A 24,296-nucleotide genomic window follows, 5' to 3' on the forward strand; every position below is an offset into this window, starting at 1 on the left:
AAAGCCTAATATCCTGAATCTACAAGGAACTTAAACAAATCAACAAACAAAACACAAATAACCCTATTAATAAGCGGGCAAAGTATGAGAACAGACACTTCTCACAGGAAGGCATACAGGCAGCCAACAAACTTGTGAAAAAAAATGTTCATTATCACAGATCATCAGAGAAATGCAAATCAAAACCACAATAATATGCCATCTAGCACCCGTCAGAATGGCTTTCATTAAAAAGTCAAAAAATAACAGGTCTTGTTGGGGCTGCAGAGAAAAGCTAATGCTTCCACACTATTGGAAATGTAGATTAGTTCAGCCACTGCAGAGAGCAGCTTGAAGATTTCTCAAAGAAGTAAAAGTTGAGCTACCATCCAACACAGCAACCCCATTACTGGATACCCAAAGAAAAATAAATCCTTCTACCAAAAAGACCCATGTGTCCATATGTTAATTACAGCACTATTAGCAATAGAAAAAACATAGAATCAACACAGGTTCCTATCAATGGTGGACTGGATAAAGAAAATGTACTACATACACACCTTGGAATACTATGCAGCCATAAAAAAGAATGGAATCATGTCCTTTGCAACAACCTGAATGCAGTTGAAGGCCATTATCCTAAGTGAACTAATGCAGGAACAACAACGACAACAAACAAATACTGTTTGTCTTTACAAACTTACAAATATTCTCATTGTAAGTGAGGGCTAAATATTGTAAGTCTGCAAACTTACAAATATTCCCACTTGTAAGTGGGCACTAAATGTTGGGTACATATGGACATAAAGATGGGAACATTAGACACTGGGGAATACATGATGGAGAGGTAGGGAGGAAGATAAGTGTTGAAAAACTACCTATTTGTTACTGTGCTCACTTCTTGGGTAATGGTTCTGTCATATTCCAAACCTCAGCATCGTGTAATATACTTTTGTAACAAACCTGCACTTGTACCTCCAGAATCTACAATAAAAGTTGAAAAAGAAATAGAAAAGTGTGGTTTGTTTTTCAATCTCTTTCATCAAGTCATTGTCTTGCTCAACATCTTCTAATGGGTCTCAAAGTTTATAAACTGAAAGCCCAAGTCATTGGTTTTGCCATTATTATGCAATCTTTTTCTATTTCTCCCCAAGGTAAAACCTTAATTCTCACAAATTTGCTCTACACACTTTCCTGAAACTAACCTTCATTCTGAGCTTTTAATTATTCTTTCTTCAGCCTGGCAGGTTTCTCTCATCTTTGAATCTATTCAGTTATTCTAAAACTACTTATTAAGTGCTGGTAATCATTTCATTTTCCTACTGAGAAATGTAAAGAATCTCTAAAATTATCTGGACAAATGGCTGTTTTCTAAAATTTGTTTAAATTGTACTAAAAGCAAGGGATTTTTATGAAATTGATTCTTGGCTATGAGTTGAGATTTTGTATCTTTGCATGTGATCAATCTTGATAAGTGTTCTATAACTTATTGAAAATATAGTATGGTTTAGATTTGTGTGTAGTAGATATCATCAGTGTTTTAAGCTATATTTAGATATTGCTACTAATTTTTGTTCCTAATATTTCTGGGAAAGCAGTATTAAAATTTCTTGCTATAATTGGATTTGCGTAAATATATCCCTATAATTCTCTCAATCTTGTTTTATTCTTCAGCAGCTATTTTGTTAGGTATATAAAGGTTCATGAATTTTAAATTCAGATGAATTACATCTTTTATCATTAAGTATGAACTAATGATATGTGATTACACTATAATAGTCTTACATCATCCTTATCTTGATCAGTATAACTTGGTTGATATATTTGTTTACCTATCGACTTTCCACCTCTCAGTGTCATAATGTTTCAGATACGCCTCTTATAAATAGCATATAGCTGGATTTTAAAATTCAATATTATGTCTTCCAATAGACTATTTATTGTCTTCACTAATGTATTTAAATTTATTTCTGATGAGTTATTTTATATTTTCTCTTTCCCAAGCCTTTTCTCTGCCTTTTTAATCCATCCCCGCTTCCCTTTTGTGGATTGATCCAGTTTTCTTTATCCACTTTTTTCTTCTCCTAGTCTGGAAGGATCTATTTGTTAGTATTCCATCTTAATTGTTAATATGCACTCCTGACTTAACAGAATTCACAGTATCACTCTTCACCTCAAAAATGAGAGATGTAAAATAATTTAACTATGTTCTCTCTCCTTATAACTCTTCTATTAATATTGTCTAACGTTCTACTTTTTTCTTACTTTAAAGTTGTTCAGTCCTTAATTTAATAATCTAAGTGTATTCATATTTATCAACATGTTTAAAACTTTCTTTGTTCAACTTTGCTTTTTGCAAATCACATCTTTCTTACTGGATCAAACTCCTACTTACTGAAACACATCTACTTGTAGTTCTTTCAGCAAATACTCCTGAATAAAGCTCTATTCTTTGCCTAAAAATGTTTTTATTTTACCTTGTAAGATAATTTAGCTGGATGTAAAACTGAAGGAAATCAGTTATTTTTCCTTAACACCCTAAATATATTTCATTGTCTTCTGTCTGACGTAAAGTTTACCACAAACATAACTGCTGTACATTTGAAGGTAATCTGCAAATTACTTGGGAATGAAAGATTTTGTCTCTGACTTTCAATGTTGTGATCACAATGAAGAGTATAGATTTATTTTTTAAATCCTATTTTGGAATCAATATAATTCTCATTCTGAAATTTTCCGATTTTTTTATTTCTGGATAATTCTATCATTACCTTTTCAAATGTTGCCTTTAGCTCATTCTTTCCTACCTGTCTTTCTGGAACTCCTACTGGATAGACACTAGATCTTTGCATTGTAGTCTCCATGTCTCTTAACCACACTTAAATCTGGTTATTCCCACATACCTACTTTCTAATCCTCCAATTCTACCTCTGGTTGTGTCTAATCAGTTTTTAATCCACTCCTCTAAGGACCCTAAATCCAGATCCTCTCCAGGGGAGTAGAAAAGGATAATGATAATGAAAGAAAACATGGGTAGCTTCTGAGTTGGGGTATTTTTTTCTTAGCCTGGTTCATGTTGAACAGATGTTTGTTTAAAATAATTTGCTATACCACACTTTATGCTCCACGCACTTTCAGGATATATATTATCTTTCTATAAAAAATACTCAACAATAAGTAATCAGTAAGTTAATAGTTGCTCATGTTAAACATTTCTTGTCATAAACTCTTCTCTTTCATCTTTAATTTTTTGATATAAAATGATTAACATTTTAACAGACATTTTTACCGATACTTTTCTTTATTCTATTCTTTCTTTTTAGATTTCTTTGTTTTCCTTTCAAACACATCTTAGCTTCTTTAGTCACTATATTTGAAACTTTTATGTCATAAGTTAAAACAGGTAATGTGATTTTTTCACTTGTTTCTTTCTAAATACTAGTGAGTATCTTTGTAACCCTGAACACATCATTTTAAAATTTAAATTGAAAGAAAGCAGAAAAAGCAGTTTTAAGACATTACAAGCAGTGATTTCTGTTTCTCAAGTGCACTTGAGCAATCTAAAGATGGAAATAAATTGAACACTTCTATCAATTGAAGTCTTTCTCGTGGGCTACTTTCCAGATTTAATAGTATTCATAATTGCCTTCTATACAAGCTATTTTTAACCTACACTTACTAGACTTTTTACAAGAATTTAAAACACATGGCTGAGTTTCTGGCTACAATTATAAATCCAAATTATATACAAAGAGCAAAAAAATTGTATAATATATTTTAGAATGTTTTATACAGACAAGCAAGAAAAATCAGAGTTGATTATACACGCGACAAAAGAAAATCAGTGAAAGTCTGTGCAAGAATGGAAGGAACACATGAAAACCATGGTAATTATCATTATCATAACTAAAGATAATATAATTGTCCAAGTGCTATCATTGAATTGTATTAGGTATATAGTGCACTTTATGTTTCTATTTTATGTTAACTACCAGTTCAGTTTTAAAACAGATATACAGACCAGTGGAACAGAACAGAGGCCTCAGAAACAGTGCCATATATCTACAAACATCTGATCTTTGACAAACCTGACAAAAACAAGCAAGGGGGAAAGGATTCTCTATTTAATAAACGGTATTGGGAAAACTGGCTAGCCATATGCAGAAAGCTGAAACTGGATGCCTTCCTTACACCTTATACAAAAATTAACTCAAGATGGATTAAAGACTTAAACGTAAGACCTACAACCATAAAAACCCTAGAAGAAAAGCTAGGCAATACCATTCAGGACATAGGCATGGGCAAAGACTTCAAGGCTAAAACATGAAAAGCAATGGCAACAAAAGCCAAAATTAACAAATGGGATCTAGTTAAACTAAAGAGCTTCTGCACAGCAAAAAAAACTATCATCAGAGTGAACAGGCAACCTACAGAATGGGAGAAGATTTTTGCAATCTATCCATCTGACAAAGGGCTAATATCCAGAATCTATGAGGAACTTAAACAAATTTACAAAAAAAAAAAAAATCAAAAAGTGAGCAAAGGATATGAACAGACACTTCTCAAAAGAAGACATTTATGCAGCCAACAAACATGAAAAAAAGCTCATCATCACTGGTCATTAGAGAAAAGCAAATCAAAACTGCAATGAGATATCATCTCATGCCAGTTAGAATGGTGATCACATTTAACTTTTTTAACATTTGTTATTACTATTTAATTTTATACTCACAAGTTTTTGGACTCATTGGTTTTATGTTTTATCAAACAGTACCATGAGCATAAAATAAATGACTAGCCATTTAAATAATTTTGCATGTCATTTTTGCCAGTTTGCTTAAATAATCCTATACTGATTTACCATAGGAAAGTTGCAATGTCAAATATGAAGTATCAGTTTAAATCTGAAATAACTTAGATGTGGCTGTATCAAATTATATTCAGCTTTAAAACAAACTAGTTTGTTATTAATCCCAACATTTCCTTCTAGAAATAACACAGAATTATTTTAGTCAGTTTCAGAATCACTGAGGTCTGGAAATGTGTAATTTTTTTTTTTTTTTTTTTTTTTTGAGACGGGGTCTTGCTCTGTCGCCCAGGCTGGAGTGCAGTGGCACAATCTCAGCTCACTGCAAGCTCCGCCTCCCAGGTTCACGCCATTCTCCTGCTTCAGCCTCCCAAGTAGCTGGGACTACAGGTGCTCGCCACCACGCCCAGCTAACTTTTTGTATTTTTAGTAGAGACAGGGTTTCACCGTGTTAGGCAGGATGGTCTCAATCTCCTGACCTCGTGATCCGCCCACCTAGGCCACCCAAAGTGCTGGGATTACAGGCGTGAGCCACGGCGCCCGGCCGGAAATGTATAAGTTTTAAGAAAAAGGCCTTAACGTAGCTTGAGCAAGTCAAAAGATAAAAGTTAAAACGCATTTTATCTTTAAGAAACTCTGAAAAATTTAGTAATTTCTTCTCTAGATAAAGGAGTTAAATTGAGTTAAAAAGATTGCTGGAATCAGAAAGAGAATCACAACCCATGTCCATGTTCAGTATTTACTTGTTGTGTATCCAAATAATCTCAGGTTTGGGGTTTCCTTCTGCCCGGCAGGTGAAGTAGACAGTATTTCCTGATGGTACCTCCACATCCTGGGGCTCAAAAGTAATTCGGGGGCTCTCTGCAACAAAAGAATTATCAACATAGTTTTCAAAGATACAAAATTATGGCCTTCCAAGATGCTGAGAAAGAGATATAGGCAATTTAAATTTATTTCTACATTAAAGTTTTACACATCGAACTGCATCTACCCAGTAATACATGTACCAGGTTAGAGATTAGACATATATTTGACCTATACTTTAGAAGTTTGAAAGATTCACTGCACAAAGGGATCTCCAATGAAGTAAATTAAGTAAATTTTCCTGTGCTTTTATTTCTAGGAGCTCAATACAACCATATTTATGGAAGGAGTTTGATTTTATGGGTCAATTTTTCAAACCAAGTACTTAAACTGAGCTTGCAGTTTTGCAGGCACTCTTCCTAGACAATTAGCCATCTAAGCACCCAACCACCCACTTTACACAATTTACAAGTGATAAGTCTAGACCTCAAAACTGGTTGAGCAAAATTCTTATCTATATAAATGAATGATTACATCTTCCAATAATAATTGAGTGGTAAAACATGAAAACACTTAAATTATTTTAATAAGAAGATGGAGTGACTGATTTTGTAATGAATCAGGTAATATTATTGAACTTAAATTATAAAGAACAATGTACAAAAGGGACTTTTAGTTTTCTATAGTTTCACCTAATTCTCTTTAAACCTTTCTAAATAATAAAACTCTTCCTTTTATAAGTGCCTTATCTGAAATTTCCTGTCATTAACCGTGACTATTATATCTGTAGAACATTCCGTAGATCTTTAGTAATCTTGCTTACTTCATTAAAAGTCCATATAATTAATATCTTGGCTTTATTCTTTTTAGATAAATGATTTTATTCATTTGTATAATTAAAAAAAAATAATTCAACATCAGTTATGTGCCAGACAAGGCGCTAGGACAAGTGATGAAGCAGTGTTCAAAATAGACAAGGTCTCTGTACCAAGGGGTTTACAGTTTCATTGAAGCAGTAGAAAACACACACACACACACACACACACAAATACATATAAACATATGCGGCAAATGCTTAGATGGAAAATAAACGATGTTTTGATGGATTATAAAAAGGGACCTGATTCAGTATGGAGGGATAGGTAGGTCAGTGGGAATGGGGTTTAAATGAAGGCTTTCCATGTAATTCATATTTAAGAGGAGGACCATTAAAAGAAGTAGAATCAGAATACTGTATGCAGGAAAGATAGCATGTAAAAAGGCCTTGGGTTGAAGAAAGGCTTAAGAACTTCCAAGAATGGAGAACACTGAGTTGGCTACGACACTGAGAAAAGAGTAAGTGACTGGAGGGATAGCATTAGGAGATATACCTAATGTTAAATGACAAGTTAATGGGTGCAGCACACCAACATGGCACATGTATACATATGTAACTAACCTGCATGTTGGGCACATGTACCCTAAAACTTAATGTATAATTTAAAAAAAAAAAAAAAGAGTAAGTGACTGGAGGAGCAGAGTGTAGCCAGGAAGGACCGTACAAAAAGAATCAACCACGTTAAGAATTGTGTGCTTTATTTTAAGGTAGGAACCTACATAAGGATTATGGGTAAAGAAATGATGTAATAAGATGTGTTTTTAAACAATTTTCCTAAACATAAAGGAGCAAGAAAAATGAAAGCTGAGATATCAGTTAAGATGTGAAGCAATCCAGCCAAATTTGACTGTGGTTTGAACTGGAAGTTAGTAGTAAAGATGGGAGCTATGAACAAGCTTGAGAATTTTTGGGCAGTAAAGACCACGTCAATTTTCTTCTCAATTTGAATATAAATTAATTATATTGATATGATTTTTAATTACTTGTTTAGAGAAATTCAAAAAATGGCTTGCCAGTGAGGGAGTGGAAAGCAAATTTTTGCTGTAATTACAGCAGTCATTGAGTAAATCTCCAAGACACTGAATTATCACACACACGCACGCACACACACGAAGGTATTCATTTATTTCTATTTAAACCGAAATATAGGAATGGAGATACATAGAGATATATTCTTATATTCACATGAAAAGCTTTAAATGAAAATCAAATAATATTGTAAGCAGCTGTAATAAATTATTTAGGTAACGCTTATTGCTTTAGTAAGGTTGTCAGAATATAACCATATGCTTATTAAATCCAAGGTTTCCATTATTTAAAAATGTACAAAGAGATGGTAAAACTGATTTTCATTATTTTAGTCATATTCATGGTCCCATTATACATTTAAAAAATCAATTACTGGATTTGTTGAGGGGCTTTCTCAGCAATGAATATTAGCAATTATTTGATTTAAAGTTGAAACCCCTAAATTACTGATTATTAACACTAAGTCATACCAAGGAATAAGTGGAGATTTTAATGTTGGACACCACTTCTGGTGACCTTGTTGAAAATCAGTTTTCTCAATATTTCTCCTCTGAAATTATGGAAATTAGATTAAATGTTCCTCAAAGACTCTCTCAGCTCTTAATTTTATGTTGATAAAACCTTCTTTAAATGAAAATGCAGATGATGGAAAGGAAATTGGCCATACTTTTACCACATTCCTTAAAAACACTTTCTGATAACACGTTCTTCTAAAATGCAATATTATATAATAAACCTTTACAAAAAGAGAGCAAATGAGAGACATTTCTATCTTATACACACATTGAAATTTACGTACGGCAATTGAATTCCTCTATTGTTACTGAAGCAACTGCACGCCCATGGAGTCTCCTGGGATAGTCACAGGTAGCTGCAGCCTCGGTGTGGCCGTGTTGGGCAAAGCCTTGTAAGAGCTCCCCCAGCCACATCAGATCACAGTCACAAACCAGGGCGTTGGAATCCAGACGCCTAGGCATGCAGGCAAGAAGTACAACTGTTAAAAGGGACTATTAATTTCTATGATGAATCTTTTGAGTGGTAATATTTAATTTCCCCTGATTTACCTTGTCTGTTACATTTTTGACTCCAGGATTCTATTAACCAATAAACAGATTTTAAGAATCAGTTAACTCATTGCATATCTTGCACAGAGTAGACACATTTTCAAATTAACCATGTTTTTGAGAAGCCATTTTAAAACTGGAAAAGCGGCTTTCCCTTAATGTGCACTATGTCTATTATAAATAAATAATTGTGAGGTGAAGTGAATCCTTATTTTTTTCAGAGAAATGTAGAATTAAAACTGTAAGTATAGCCAGGTGCAGTGGCTCACACCTGTAATTCAAGTGCTTTGGGAGGCCTAGGCAAAAGGATCACTTAAGGCCAGGAGTTTGAGACCAGTCTGGGCATTCTAGCTAGGCTCCCTCTCCAAAGATAAAAATTTTCTTTAATTTCTTTATAGTTTCAACTTTTATTCTAGATTCACGGGGTACATCTGCAGTTTGTTACCTGGGTATATTGCATAATGCTGAGGTTTGCAGTCCTGTTGATCCCATCACCAAAGTACTGAACATAGTATCCAATAGTTTTGCAACCCTCACCTCCCTCCCTCCCTTCCCTCACCAGTAGTCCCCAGGGTCTATTGTTGTCATTTTTATAACTATGAGTACTCAATATTTAGATCCCACTTATAAGTGAGAACATATGGTGTTTTGTTTACTGTTCCTGCATTAATTCATTATTTCATTCTTTTTTATGGCTGCGTCTACAATTTTTGAGTTAGCCAAGCATGGTGGCACCCACCTGTAGTCCCAGCCACTTGGGAGGCTGAGGTGGGAGAATCACTTGAGCCCAGGAGTTGGAGGCTGCAGTGAGTTATGAAGGCACCACTGCACTCCAGCCTGGGTGACAGAGTGCGACCCTGTCCCAAAAGCAAAAACAAACAAACCAACAAACAAACAAAAAAGCTGTAAGTACTGAAGTGTTCCAGTTTGCTTTGTTTATGTGTTACAGAACAAGGAAGCTGTAATGTGGTAGTGGTATTCCAATATTTTTGGATTACTCAAAAGAGTGGTAGAAGCTTTGCTGCCCAAAGGAGGCTTATAAATGTGATGTGTGATTCACGCAGCTCCCCCAGGAGGTTGGCTTTTTTCTTTTGTAAACTCCTTGGCATCATTATGGATAGGCATGTGTTCTCTGTGTTTTCCACTTGCTCTAAAGGACAGAAGCCAAGCTTTCCTTTTTTATAATGCTCAAAGTCCCAGTTAGAAGGTCCCCCTCTGAAATTGCTACATGCAGACCGTAACAGGAAGGCGATGGCTCTTTTCATTTCTTTATGGTGTTTCCTAAGATAGGCACACAAGTTATTCATTTTTGCCAAGTTATACTATACTTCACTAATTTTCCTATCATATTTTTCCTCATGAAATAAAATAGATCACCAAAGAGATTTATGGTACATACTTCCATTCTTGCCAAAAGATGTGTGGCAAAAAGGTACAGAAATGATTAACACATTTTTTCATTTCTCCCAATGGATTAAAAAGGGAGCTTTTGCTAAGTAGAATTCACAAGTCTGTCTATGGTGGCAGTTGGATCACACTCTATGCAAGGAAGTCCAGCAATAAAAGGGTAATGTGAACATATTTTATGATAGGTGTTAGATTGCTTATACCTGATTGTAAGAAGTAGTGTTCAGTGTGACTGGAGGAGAACACAAAATGCCATAATTTTAATAACTTTTAATCAAAATTATTTATGCACAAAAAGTCCTTACAAACATGGAAAAACAAACACACAAACACAAATTAAATCTAAAGATACCAATTTGCAAATAAAAAAATCACTTCATTGTATTAATTTGGAAATTTGCATCAGTATCATGTTACTGGAAGAGACAAACCTGAAAGTAAAGAAATTGTGCTATTCTCTGGATTTAGAAACTAAAACACTTCCTAAAACAACTGTATACATTTTAATAAATTTAAGAAAGGTTCATTGTCTGACAGTTTTGTAAAATGTTTTGTAGATACCCAATTCATAAGACTAATTTTTATAACTGTATCTAAATTTTATTATATTACCCTGAAAATGATAGCTATATTTAGTAGCTTTAAATTGCTAAAGGGAAAAGATTTGCACTTATTGAAAAGTTAGTTAACCGTATAGATATTATTTGCTGTAATGTTTCCAACAAGACTTCACACTAACGTGAGAATATAAAGCCATGGCTAAAGTAGGGAATTCTGTCAGCCTTGTCGGGAGTGAGATGTAAGTCATAAAAGTCAACTAGCACTTGTTCAGGACAGTGCTGTTGGTTCAGTGGGCCTCGACTGTTCCTTGCCACTGACTGACTTATTGTACCAGCTACGTGGCTATAAAACAGATCTAGTTCAACAGTATTGTGTTTGAAGTTCACGTTTATATTTTGAGTTTAATGTCTTGTAATTTTATCAAAAGGGAACATACAACAACTTACTCCTCTAAATATAAAGGAGTAAGTTCTCGCTTCAGCATCACCATGACATTCCTCTGAGTTGAACATAAGCAAGGATGTGAATACACATCCCCTGGGAGCATCCTGAGCATGGCAACCTCACCATGCAGTTGCCCCATTTCCCAGAGGTCATCACTGCTTGCTCATCACCTTCCCTCAGTCATACCTTCCCTTAATGCGTCCTCATGCTTATGTGTTTTGGTAATAACCGAGCACAGGATTTCATTTCTTTCTAATTATTATTTTCAACTTAAGATATCCATAGTGGGGATGCAAAACATGAAGAAAACAACAAAAGGATACAGATTTTCACTTGCCAGTTAAAAACTCCTTTTACGTTTGGAAAATAATCTAGTAGTAAAAGTATACTTTTATATGATAATCTGAGTAATCTTTATAAATAATTTTCAAATTTATCATGAGAAAACGTTTTCAAAATTTTGCCTATAATTTAGAGCCATGAATATTGAAAACCAAGAAGCAACAGAGTCAATCAATAAGAAAGATGGGTCTTATGAATCTTTATTAGACTATACTAAATATTGAATACACTATGTTTAAAATCATTATCATTTTACTCTTCTCCATTTTGAAAGTGCTCTTACATCAAATATCATACCAAGTATAATAAATGAAAGCCCTCTGATGGTATGCAGTCAAGAATCACAGCACTAAAATAATTACTCACTTGGAATATATTCTCTGCTCAATGAAAAATTTCAGAGGAAGTAGTGGTGCTAGGTAAATTAATCTTTTCTATTTGAAAACAGTAACACCTCACTTGTACTTACACAATCCCTTTCACTTAAAGATCCAAAAACACTTTTAAACAAAACAAAATCAAAAATATTTTATTGATGTTTACAGTCCAATTGTGAGGAGTGTGGTTGTCATGATTTAGAAATGGTATGGTACAGATGGAGAACCCAGTGTCAGTTGACCCTTCAAAGTGCCACGCCCAGAGTCAAGGGCAGAATTCCTGCTGGTTTCTCTGCCCTCACAAGCTATCAGTGAATGGACACTCTTCAGTTGAAAAACTTTATTGTTGAAGGTGGAATTCATTTAATAATAGATGTAGCCCTCTATTGCTCTCCTGTATTCTGTTGTTCTCAACTAAATTGTAGCCTAATTAGGACAGGAGTTGAGGATTTGGAATAAACAGGTGCCCAGTTTCCACCCTGTCTTGGACCCATCGGGATTTCATGGACCCTGAGCAGGTTGCTCAAATCATCTGTATATCAGTTTCCCATAAAATAAATTCATAACATAAAGATAGTTTGTCAAAATAACAAACTAAAAAAATCATCTTAAAACATTTGGAATAAGCACAGTGCATGCATGTAAGGTGCATACTGGCACATCACTGTAAGGAGAACTCCCTCAGCCTCTTTATTGGCAGTTATTTTTGCATGTGTGTTCCAGCAATGGAGTGAATGCTGTTTAAGTAAATGTAACAGGAGGCTAGAACAAAAAAGTTGCTACTAAGATTCAACATGAAAGAATAATAAAAAGAGATTAGAAAAAACTAAGGGATTTGGCACTTCAAGATTTTCTCTGAGTCACAGAAGGCAAGAATGACCCAGATAGAAATTTATGTAGACAAGAAACACTGCATGGGAATTATAATTGCAAATATACAAAGACAGTGACTCTAACCATAACTGATGTAACAAATCCAAAAAAAGAGAGAAAACAGACAAGTAGAAAATAATACACAATATTTCTCCCACCACCAAAATGGAACATCCTATGACCCTGTTACAAAATGTCTTGGCATTTTGCATATCCCACATAGGATTGAAAAGCAAGAATAAATGGATGTGTTATTCCAAATGGCTGTTGCAGCCAGTTCTGACAAGTAAGAAAACTTTGGCAAAAAACAGAGTCATCATGGATGGAACTGGAAGCCATTATCTTTAGTGAAATAACTCAGAAACAGAAAGTCATATACCTCATATTTTCAAGCTTACAAGTGGGAGCTAAATAATGCATGCACACAGATGTAGGGAGTGAAATAATAGACAATGGAGACTCAAAAAAGTGGAAGGGTGGGGTGAGGGTGAGGGATGAGAAATTATCTAATGGGTGCAGTGTACACTATTAAGGTGATGGTTACACTAAAAACTCATACTTCACCACTATGCTATATATCCATGTAACAAATCTGTACTTGTACCCCTTTACAGATAGATTAGATAGACAGATAGACATGGTCAGTTGATGACCATATCCAAGACTTTTGAGGGCTTGGATACAATCAAAGAACACCAAGAAGACTGGGAAGCAGCATTATGTGTGTTTGACATGAGAATTACCAAGAAAGGAGGAAATAAAGACTTGAAGAAAAGGATTAGGAGTGGGTGAAATGCCTCCTTGATTAAACTCTAAGATTGCAAGCATTATTTCTGGGCACAACTGGGCCTGGATTTATTTTCCTCAGGGCTCTGATTTTTACTTAATCATAACATTCTCTTGCTCATGGACCTGTGTCTAGGAACACAATATTAGAAGAGCAACCACAACAAAAGTGGCCTCTGTATTAGGCCATTCTTGCATTGCCATAAAGAAATACCTAAGACAGGGTAATTTATAAGAAAAGAGATTTAATTGGCTCATGGTTCTGTAGGCTGTACAGGAAGCATAGTGCCAGCATTAGCTCTGGGGGAGGCCTCAGGAAGCTTTTACTCATGGCGGAAGGAGGAGCAGAAGCAGATACTTCACATGGTGAAAGCAGGAGAAAGGGTGAAGGGTGCCACACTTTATAATGACCAGATCTCAAGAAAACACACTCAATATTGGGAGGACAGCACCCAGCCATGAAGGATCTGCCCCCATGAACCTCCCATCACACCCCACGACTGACATTAGGGATTACAATTGCACATGAGATTTAGAGGGGAGAACATCCAAACTATATCAGCCTCTGATATGGTTTGGCTGTGTCCCCACCCAAATTTCACCTTGAATTGTAAAAATCCCTACATGTCAAGGGTGGGGCCAGGTGAAGATAATTGAATCATGGGGGTGGTTTCCCCCATACTATTCTCATGGTAGTGAATAAGTCTCACAAGATCTGATGGTTTTATAAATGGGAGTTCCCCTGCACAGGCTCTCTTGCCTGCTGCCATGTAAGACATTCCTTTGCTCTTTCTTCATCTTCTGCCATGATTGTGAGGCCTCCCTAGCCATGTGGAAATGTGAGTCCATTAAACCTCTTTTTCTTTATAAACTACCCAGTCTCATGTATGTCCTTATTAGCAGTATAAGAATAGACTAATATAATAAATTGGTACTGGGAGTGGGGCACTGCTGTAAAGATACCCAAAAATGTGGAAGGGACTTTGGAACTGGATAACAGGCAGATGTTGGAACAGTTTAGAGGGCTCAGAAGCAGACAGAAAAATATTTGAAAGTTTGGAACTTCCTAGAGACTTGGAGGGCCCAGAAGACAGGGAGATGTAGGAAAGCTTGGAACTTCCTAGAGACTTGTTTAATGGCTTTGACCAAAATGCTGATAGTGACATGGACAATAAAATCCAGACTGAGGGAGTCTCAGATGGAGATAAGGAACTTGTTGGGAACTGGAGTGAAGGTCACTCTTCCTATGCAAAGAGACTGGTGGGATTTTTCCCCTGCCCTAGAGATCTGTGGGAATTTGAACATGAGAGAGATGATTTCAGGTATCTGGTAGAAGAAATTTCTAGTTAGCAAAGCATTCAAGAGGTGACAAGGCATAAAAATTTTGGAAATTTGCAGCCTTGTGATGCAGTAGAAAAGAAAAACCCATTTTCGGGGGAGAAATTCAAGCTGGCTGCAGAAATATGCAAAAGTCATGAGGGGCCAAAGGCTAATCACCAAGACAATGGGGAAAATGTCTCCAGGGTATGTCAGAGACCTTCACAGCAGCTCCTCCCATCACTGGCCTGGAGGCCTAGGAGGGACAAATGGTTTCATGGACTGGGCCTAGGGCCCCCCGATCTATGCAGTTTCTGAACATGGTGCCCTGCATCCCAGCTGTTTCAGATCTAGCCATGACTAAAAGGGGTCAACATACTTCTGAGGCCATTGCTTCAGAGGGTGCAAGTCCAAAGCCTTAGCAGCTTACATGTGGTGTTGGGCCTGTGGGTGCACAGAAGTCAAGAATTGAGGTTTGGGAACCTCCACCTAGATTTTAGAGAACGTATAGAAATGCCTGAATGTCCAGGCAGAAGTTTGCTGCAGGGGTGGGGCCCTCATGGAGAACCTCTGCCAGGGCAGTGTGGGAGGGAAATGTGGGGTTGGAGCCCCCACACAGAGTCCCTACTGGGGCACTCCCTGCCTAGTGGAGCTGTGAGAAGAAGGCCAACATCCTCCAGACCCCAGAATGGTAGATTCACTGACAGCTTGTACTGTGCACCTGGAAAAGCTGCATACACTCAAAACACCCCATGAAAGAAACCAGGAGAGAAGCTGTGCCCTGCAAAGCCACAGGAGCAGAGCTGCCCAAGGCCATGGGAGCCCACCTCTTCCATCAATGTGACCTGGTCGTGAGACATGGAGTCAAAGGAGATCATTTTGGAGCTTTAAGATTTGACTGCCCCACTGGATTTTGGACTTGCATGGGACTTGTAGCCCCTTCATTCTGGCCAATTTCTGCCATTTGGAATGACTGTATTTACCCAACACCTGTACCCCCATTGTATCTAGGAAGTAACTAACTTGCTTTTGATTTTACAGGCTCATAGGCAGAAGGGACTTGCCTTGTCTCAGATGAAACTTTGGACTGTGGACTTTTGAGTTAATGCTGAAATGAGCTAAGACTTTGAGGGACTGTTGGGAAGGCATGATTTGTTTTCAAATGTGAGGATATGAGATTTGGGAGGGGCCAGGGGCAGAATGATATGATTTGGCTGTGTCCCCACCCAAATCTCATCTTGAATTGTAATAATCCCCATGTGTCAAGGGTACTAAATCATAGAGGCAGTTTCCCCCATATTGTTCTCATGGTAGTGAATAAGTCTCATGAGATCTGATGGTTTTATAAATGGGAGTTCCCTGCACAGGCTCTCTTGCCTGCCACCATGTAAAATATTCCTTTGCTCTCTCTTCATCTTCTGCCATGATTGTGAGGCCTCCCCAGCCATGAGGAACTGTGAGTCCATTAAACTTCTTTTTCTTCATAAGCTACCCAGTCATGGGTGCGTCTTTATTAGCAGTATGAGAACAGACTAATACAGTCTCCAAGGCCCATGATGGATACACCTGTGTGAGTTTTCCACTATGTGCTCTCTGACTGACATCTGGGAAGCAGGCATCTATCCTTTTCTGATAACTGGAACTTGTACTTGTGTTTGGAGTTGAGGATTAGTGGGGGGGTTGGGTAACCACAAAATAAAGACATCAACAGTATAGAAGGCTACACACAGATGGGAGTGAAGAGACAGCTGGAATGAAAGAGGGTGGAGACACAGGTGGAAAAAGTGATGGACATCAGCCCACGGACGTGAGCAGGGAAGCTGTGGAGAACACAGACCTTGCAAGCATGGGGATTTTTGTTTTGTTTTGCTTAATGCAGGAGGAAATGAGTAGGAAGACAACTCCGTACAACAAGGGAAAACTGAAGCCTGGCCCGAGGAGTCAGACTTTTTTGGAACTTCTCACATCTCTTATCTCATGAAAAAGTTAAAGGAAAAAGAAGTCTTGGGAGTCTTTAGATTTAGCCAGCAAGGATATTAAAGACAAATGAGGAAAACTTCTATTTTAATACTCCTTTTGAATGTCACTTCTAAGAGAATACATGAAAGCCCAGAAGACTATCTGGGTTCTCTATCACTCTGCAGTTAACAAAACCATTTTCTCCCTAACATGCTAGAATTGCAATGTCTTTCACAGGAAAAGCAGGAGAAGGCAACCAACCATTGTTTGGGATTGATTTTGGAGGAAATTTTAAGGTTTTTGTGTTAATGCCCTTGCTTTCACTTACAATCTTTTTAATGAATCCAGATTAGAAAAGCTCCCAGCCAGAATTTTAGATAATTTGTTGTTATGCAAAAATCTGAAAAAGAAAAGATAAACTTTAATCACCATACAATAATAATGAGTTTGACAAACAAAACCTTTTTTTCACCTAACTGTGAATCCAATATCTTTTTTGAAATATTTCAGTGAGAAAGGGCAAACAGAAGTCAGAGTGTCATTTATACAACCATCTGTTTTAAAGATTTACATATCTCTATCTACCACTACTATATGGGTATTTTTTCACATCTGTGTACTTTTGATTTTTTTAGTTGACTTAGTTAGAGATTACAAATGATAAAGAGAAATACATAAAAATAAATATTTAAGTATGAGGAAATCAAAGTAAATAGTCAATGTATTCATTATCAGCAGGCAATGTATACATATATCAAATCAGCATGCTGTACACCTTGAATGCATACAATTTTTATTTGTGAACTAAATATTTTAAATTTAAAAATAATGGCACAGGCCAGGCGTGGTGGTTCATGCCTGTAATCCCAGCACTTTGGGAGGCCAAGCTGGGCAGATAACTTGAGGCCAGGAGTTCGAGACCAGCCTGGCCAACATGGTGAAACCCTGTCTCTACCAAAAATACAAAAATTAGCCAGGCATGGTGGCAGATGCCTGTAATCCCAGCTACTCCAGAGGCTGAGGCATGAGAATTGCTTGAACTGGGCAGGCAGAGGTTTTAGTGAGCTGAGATTGCACCCCTACACTCCAGCCTGAGTGACAGAGCAAGACTCTGTCTAGAAAAAAAAAAAAAGGCACAACAATATATGACAACAGATGCCTACAGATGTAGCATGAGTAACTGCTGTAATCCTGCAAATGTAGGATCACGTGGAGATGTGCAAGCTCTGCCTGTCGCTTACTGGCCAGCAGTTTTGCTGATCCAGAGTCCCATTGGGTGCTGCTATGGTTACTGCTCAGCCAGCCATTTCTACATGTCCGGGGCTGGATCACAGAGAGGTGCACTTATGAGGTCGTGCCCCATGCCAGGTGATGGAGGGTGGCGGGAGGAGGAGAAGATCCAGGCCTCAGTACTTCTCCCTCTCCCTCCACCCGAGCAGTCTTGCACTGGCTTTGGCTCCCTCCATGCTGCCTTGGCTATACCCATTCCCCTCATTATGACCAGAGAAATTATGACCAAGAAAAGCACCAGCCAGGGACTGTCTAGTCACCAGGACTACTGAATACATATTCGGCAAAGAGCCTATGTGTGAAGAGAGAAAACACGATGATCTCTGCAATATAGAGAAAAGATGGAGATCAGTTTTCTTAAGACTCAAGGATATGAGCATAAATAATCAATTTATATCTTAAACTTAATAATTAGCTACATCCAGCCACTTTATGAGCTGTACTTCATGACTAGTATCTCGGTCACAAAATTAAATAAAATCATGTGGCCATATTTTCTTATCAGTGTCTTGGCTTTATGTTTTTGGCTTTATTTTAACTGTATTAAATGTTAAGGTCAGGGGGAGTGAGCTGGGGCCAAACTATTTCTACTATTTTGGGAACTTGAATTTCACTGATGCATATCTGAGAAGATAAAAAGTTTTCCTGATCCTTCCTATTTCGATTCCCTGTGCTTATCTTTACCGGCCCCATGTAATTCACCTAACTCAGAAGCAGTAGCTAGAGAAGAAATGAGGACGTGAAGATGGATATTGAGAAAGACTCTCTTCTTGACCAAACTCTACTCAGGTTCTCCTGAGCTCTTTTCCAACTAGACCTGACTTTCGGATTTCCATGTCCATCTCCACATTGTCCAATTTTAGCAAGAACCCTGCTGCTAAGTTTAACCAGCACCTCCCACCCCTTGATACCTGAAATTCCTCATCCCCATCATTTCCCAGGTGATATTTGATCATCACCAAGATCATCACCCTATCCTGTTAAATAGGGTCAGCCTGAGCCTTTCTCCTAATGTTTCCTCTAAGTAATTTTCCATCCATTGACTCCACCCTGCTCCTGGGCTATCAACTCCCACTTGCTCATGGCGTATTTGGAGTTCAGCCCAATCTCTCTCCCCCAGTGCACAACTCCATTGCACTGGTCCCTATACCTATCACCATGGTCCCCCTTGAATAACATCTTTCTTGCCATGCTTTAACAAGTATTGTTGAATAAACTTTTCTTCAACAGTGTGCAGATGGATGACACAGTAATTCTCATTCTCTACCACAAGCCCTAGCCATATGCCATTTCCTTATCTTGGGGAACACTGGAATAGAGTTTCAGGATGGAGAAACAGCTTATAGTAGATTGCACTGAATCTCGGGAAAAGCCAAATTACCAGGACAATTTATGCCTGCTTCATTTTTGCTAGGTGAAATGAAAGCTTTCTTCATTATTTTATAAGTGGTGCAGTTCTGCAAGATAACAACAGTAGAAAGACTGTTGTTCTTTCTTTAAACGTATTTTAGAGGCTGGAAATTGCATCCATGAATGAATATTGAAAGATATTATCTATTTTCCAAGCCAAGCAGACCAGAATTAATTGCTTAACAGGCAAAACAAATCAAAACAAAAGTAAAACATTTCCATCATCACAGATTTTGAAGCAAGGTATGTAAATATTGAAAAATCATTCTTGAATTTTTTTCTTAATTTTGTAAAAATGGTGACAAAATATCCAAAGTAGTGATATTTTACATCAGTTTATATCAAACATGTTATATGATTCCCAAATCAGATATTACTGCTACTTGATATTTCTATAACAACTTGCTTTCAAGCAGATTAATCTAAGTGCCAGTCCCTTTATGTATAAAGGAAAAATTATGATAATAATAATTGTCATTGTTTATCTCCTAGAATACTATCCCAGTAGTATTCAGTAAATTAAAACAGTAGTTCTGTTCCAGCAGTACTGATTTGCATGGGGTGCAAAAATGTATGCTTGTAGTTTCCTTTTGTCCTTTCTTCTTTCCAACTTTCCTGAAATTAATTTTCAAAACAGTTATGCAATGTATTTGTTCATTTCTGCTTGTAGATGACTTTGATTGCTTTACTCCCAATAAGAAGCTAAAAAGCACTTCTTCCTATGTTAAAAAGTTTATTTATATATATATATATATATATAGGTTTTTTTTTTTTTTTTTGAGACGGAGTCTCATTCTTGCCAGGCTGTAGTGCAGTGGCACAATCTTGGCTCACTGAAACCTCCGCCTCCTGGCTTCAAGCAATTCTCCTGTCTCAGCCTCCCAAGTAGCTACAGGCGCACGCCACCACGCCCAGCTAATTTTTTATATTTTTGTAGAGACGGGGTTTCACCATGTTGGCCAGAATGGCCTCCATCTCTTGACCTTGTGATTGGCCCGCCCCGGCTTCCCAAAGTGCTGGAATTACAGGCAGGAGCCACCGCACCCAGCCGAAAAGTTTATATAATTATTTGCTGCTGCTGTCTTCTGTCAAAGACGCTTGATCAAAAAAATAATATTTGAGCAGTATCTACTTTTATACAAAGTTTATACAGAGTTTATACAAAGACTTGTCTCCTTCCTGTGACAGAAACATGCGTATTATCTAAAAAAGTCAAGTCATGAATGAGCATTTTCTTCATAAATGTTCTAAGAAAGTAAATCTTCTGCCTGAGGTTTAGGTTAATGTTTCAAGATGTATCCCTTGAAAATCCAGGAGACTTTTGAGAAGTAGAGTAAAAGTCATATTCAGCTCCTACTTCTTGAGAAAACTTCGTGAAATGGCCTCAGCTTTAGTGAGGTGCATACCAGATAGAGAAAACATTGTCCAGTCTGGTCGACTCCATGTTCTTTAATACCAACCACAATTTTTAGCCAAAAAGTCCAAATTCTGTAATGCTTGACCTACTTTAACGAAAGCACTACTTCAATTTTCTGCCTGAGCACCAAGCTCTAAAGTAACTTGAACATTTTAAACCACATGGCTCCACTAAATGTGCTTGGATTCTTTTGCTTGGTAACATAGTAGTAAGAAGTTGATTGTGTTTGAAGATAAGACTTATCTTTTGGAGAAAACCTAACTTGGTAAAGTGAAGATTTTCAAATCAATCCTTCTTTTAACAGAAAAGAGGAAGATGCAGGACTTGCTTGATTGTATTGAGATCATGACTTCATTGAAAAAAACATTCCTACCCAGGTTAGAGGTTAGTACTTATGAATGTAATACATAGGGACTTTTGTCAAATCATAACAATAAAGAACCATTCTAGGCATTGTGCTGCTCCTGCTGAATGCACGTTACTTGACTATGTGCAGTCTGCAGATAAAGTCATGGTAAAGTTGCTTGAATTTAGAAATGCCTTAATAGGATAATTTTAGCAATACAAATATTATTTCAGCAAACAAATTTCAAAGTTACGGGGAAAAGAATTTTAGTCCAAAATGGTGAAGTAGATATGCAAATCTTCCTCAATCTCTTTTGAGTCTCCACTGAAATAATTACCAGGATGCTTAATAAGAACAAATACATCCATATTCATCAAGAGGGCAGAATGTGGAAGGTCACCAACAGATAAGAGTATTCAGCAAATTCTGGAAAAATAAAATACATGAGAAAATGTTGACAGATGAAATAGGAGAGAAAGCTGCAGCCCAGAGAATCCTATGAGGCAGGAGCAGTCTGACTGTGTGTCGCCCAGAGACCCCAAACAGTTAAGGCAGGGGTTAGAGGAGGGAGAAGTGAGATTGCAAACAAGGGTTCACAAATACCTGGATGGAGAAACACAATAATTAGTAGCCACCATCCATACAGAACACCGACAGCTAAGAGGAAAATGTTATTGACATAGTGACAGATGAGATAGACATAGAAATAGAGACTTTTTTCCAAAAAAATTGAACAAATTGAAAGAAGAAAAGTAACGGAATTTTTGTGGAGCTGAAACTCAAGAGAAAAAGCCTTCCTCATTCTGGAATTTTAGGAAGATAAATCTGCATTTTACATCCAATTGTTCAAACTAAAATTTACACCAAAGGGGAAATTTTGTAAGAAAATAAACTTATCTAAAGGAGAGCAGGTGAAACTCACACTACCAATTGAAATGCTACTAATATCAAATATCAATAGACAATGAAGAATCACAAGGCATGGGAGGTTAATTAGGAACATGAAAAAGAAAGACCAAGATTTTAAAAAAGGAAAACAATGCCGGAAGAAACAGGGAAATTCCAAGAACTAGAGAAAAAAAGTAAGAAAGCATTACAATTATTACATGTACTCAGAGACTTCAATATATATCATACTTATAAAACAAGGATAAGTTTCTATAGAAGATAAATGGGAAACAAGAAAGATCTCTTAGGAATTAAACTCTGATTAAAAAATGTTTTTATGCACACCAACATAGCATATGTATACATATGTAACAAACCTGCATATTGTGCACATGTACCCTAAAACTTAAAGTATAATAATAATAAAATTTAAAAAAAGAAACAAAATGTTTTTATGTAGCAAATGTTAAAAATTAAGTAAAACATACCAGGTTAGGAATCAAAATGACAAAATAACAGATATTATGAAACAAAAGATAAAAATGTAGAGATCCAGATGATCTAATATTCAATTAAGGTATCTCTGGAAGAGAAGACAGAAAGAATAAAGGGAAACATAGTCAAATAAATAATTAAAGAGAATCTTTCCAAATTGTGGATGGATTTGTCTTTACATTGAAAACTCCAATAATTGAAAAGTCTCATTCCTTGATGTAAATTTATAAGATCTTATTTTTATTTTAACTATATGTTTATTTACAGACAGGGTCTCACCCTTCACTCAGGATGGAGTACAGTGGCACATCATGGTTCATTGCAGCCTCAACCTCCTAGGCTCAAGCAGTCCTCCTGCCTCACCCTCCCAAGTAGCTGAGACTACAGGTGCCTGCCATCATGCTCAGCTAATTTATTTTTATTTTTATTTTTTGTAGAGATTGGGTTTTGCTATGTTGCCCAGGCTAGTCTGGAACTCCTGGGCTCAAGCACTCCTCCCACCTCAGCCGCTCAAAGTGCAGGCCATTACATTTGGCCTGTAAGATTTTTAAAAATAAAGAATAATCATAAAATTTTAAACCTCTCTGTGAAAATAAAATTGATTTCCTATAAAATGGAATCATAATAGGTTAGAAGAAATAGAATGGACTCTTCAAAGATCAAGGGAAACTTCTTGAACTTATAATTTTATAACAGATGACCTATCAATTAATTATGAGGAAATAATACATACAATTTCAGGCATTCAAGGATTATCAAAACTATCTCCCTTAAGCCTTTTCATATTAAGTTCTTCAACATGTATTCCAGCAGAACAAAGAAGTAACACAAGAAAAAGGAAGAATGGAGACCAGAAACCATGGACTTCACTCAAGCAATTAGTGAAGGGAAATCCCAGGTTGATGGCAGATGACACTAATCCTAATGAAAAGCCAGTTCAAATTAGAAGACAGGGGTCTCTGGCATAAAAGAGAAATCACATGGTTTATATAATTTGATTGTATAAAAAATGTGAAGATATTGCAAAGACATATAATGCATTTAGAATATCCAGAAAAAGCAAAAAATATATAAGAAAATAACAGTTCAAATATGAACCAAAGACATGACATTATTTTAAATAATTTAAATCACACAAGAAAATTGCCCTTTTATTAAGGCAATTATTTTTGAAGTGGCCAGATTCATAATATTTACACATAGAGAAAGAAATAAAATCTGAGCATGTTTCCTGATCCTACAATAATTTAGTTAAAATGATATATACTTTTAATTGTTCAAGGTAATTTATGGTCAACAGCAAGAAATTTCATTGTAGTTGCAGGATAAACATGTTGAATATCTGAGTAATATAAAGATAATAACATAGCTAACAGAGTGAAGATGTAAAAGGTGAAGAAAATGCAAGTAAGTATGGGATTGGGTAGTAGTTTCAAAACTTTAGATAAAGAAGACAGGCTATCAAAATTAATGTAACAAGAATTAGAAGGTCAATTACATACCAATGAATGGACTAAATATGTGTATGTATATATATATTTAGTGGACTTTATTTATGAGTCACATATACATATATATATACATACAGTTTACTCACCAGTATGTAATTGACCTTCTAGTGTGTGTGTGTGTGTGTGTATCACACAGGGATAGCATAAGCAAGATAAATCCTCATCTTCAGAGTGAAAATTGATATCTTCTACAGTTGAAAATGAATGAAATAAAAATCTATTACCTAGATGTGATGGTTAATACTGAGTGTTAACTTGATTGGATTGAAGGCTGCATTGATCCTTGGTGGGCTTGTGAGGGTGTTGCCAAAGG

At 36.5% G+C, this 24,296-nt stretch overlaps 1 protein-coding gene across 3 annotated transcripts in view; it reads right to left on the minus strand.

Moving 5' to 3' along the window:
- The window catches only part of PXDNL (peroxidasin like), a 516,310-nt gene that overhangs the window by 148,168 nt on the left and 343,846 nt on the right, over positions 1–24,296 (minus strand). For all 3 annotated transcript variants that reach the window (XM_054497848.2, XM_054497849.2, XM_054497850.2), the window contains exons 6-8: positions 16,955–17,026; positions 8,296–8,465; positions 5,530–5,647 (exon numbers count right to left, since the gene is read on the minus strand). In XM_054497848.2, coding sequence (XP_054353823.2) covers positions 5,530–5,647; positions 8,296–8,465; positions 16,955–17,026 — 360 coding nt within the window. The remainder of the gene's footprint in view (positions 1–5,529; positions 5,648–8,295; positions 8,466–16,954; positions 17,027–24,296) is intronic.

The sequence above is a fragment of the Pongo pygmaeus genome, chromosome 7 (genome assembly GCF_028885625.2).
Source record: "Pongo pygmaeus isolate AG05252 chromosome 7, NHGRI_mPonPyg2-v2.0_pri, whole genome shotgun sequence".
NCBI classification, from domain to species: domain Eukaryota; kingdom Metazoa; phylum Chordata; class Mammalia; order Primates; family Hominidae; genus Pongo; species Pongo pygmaeus.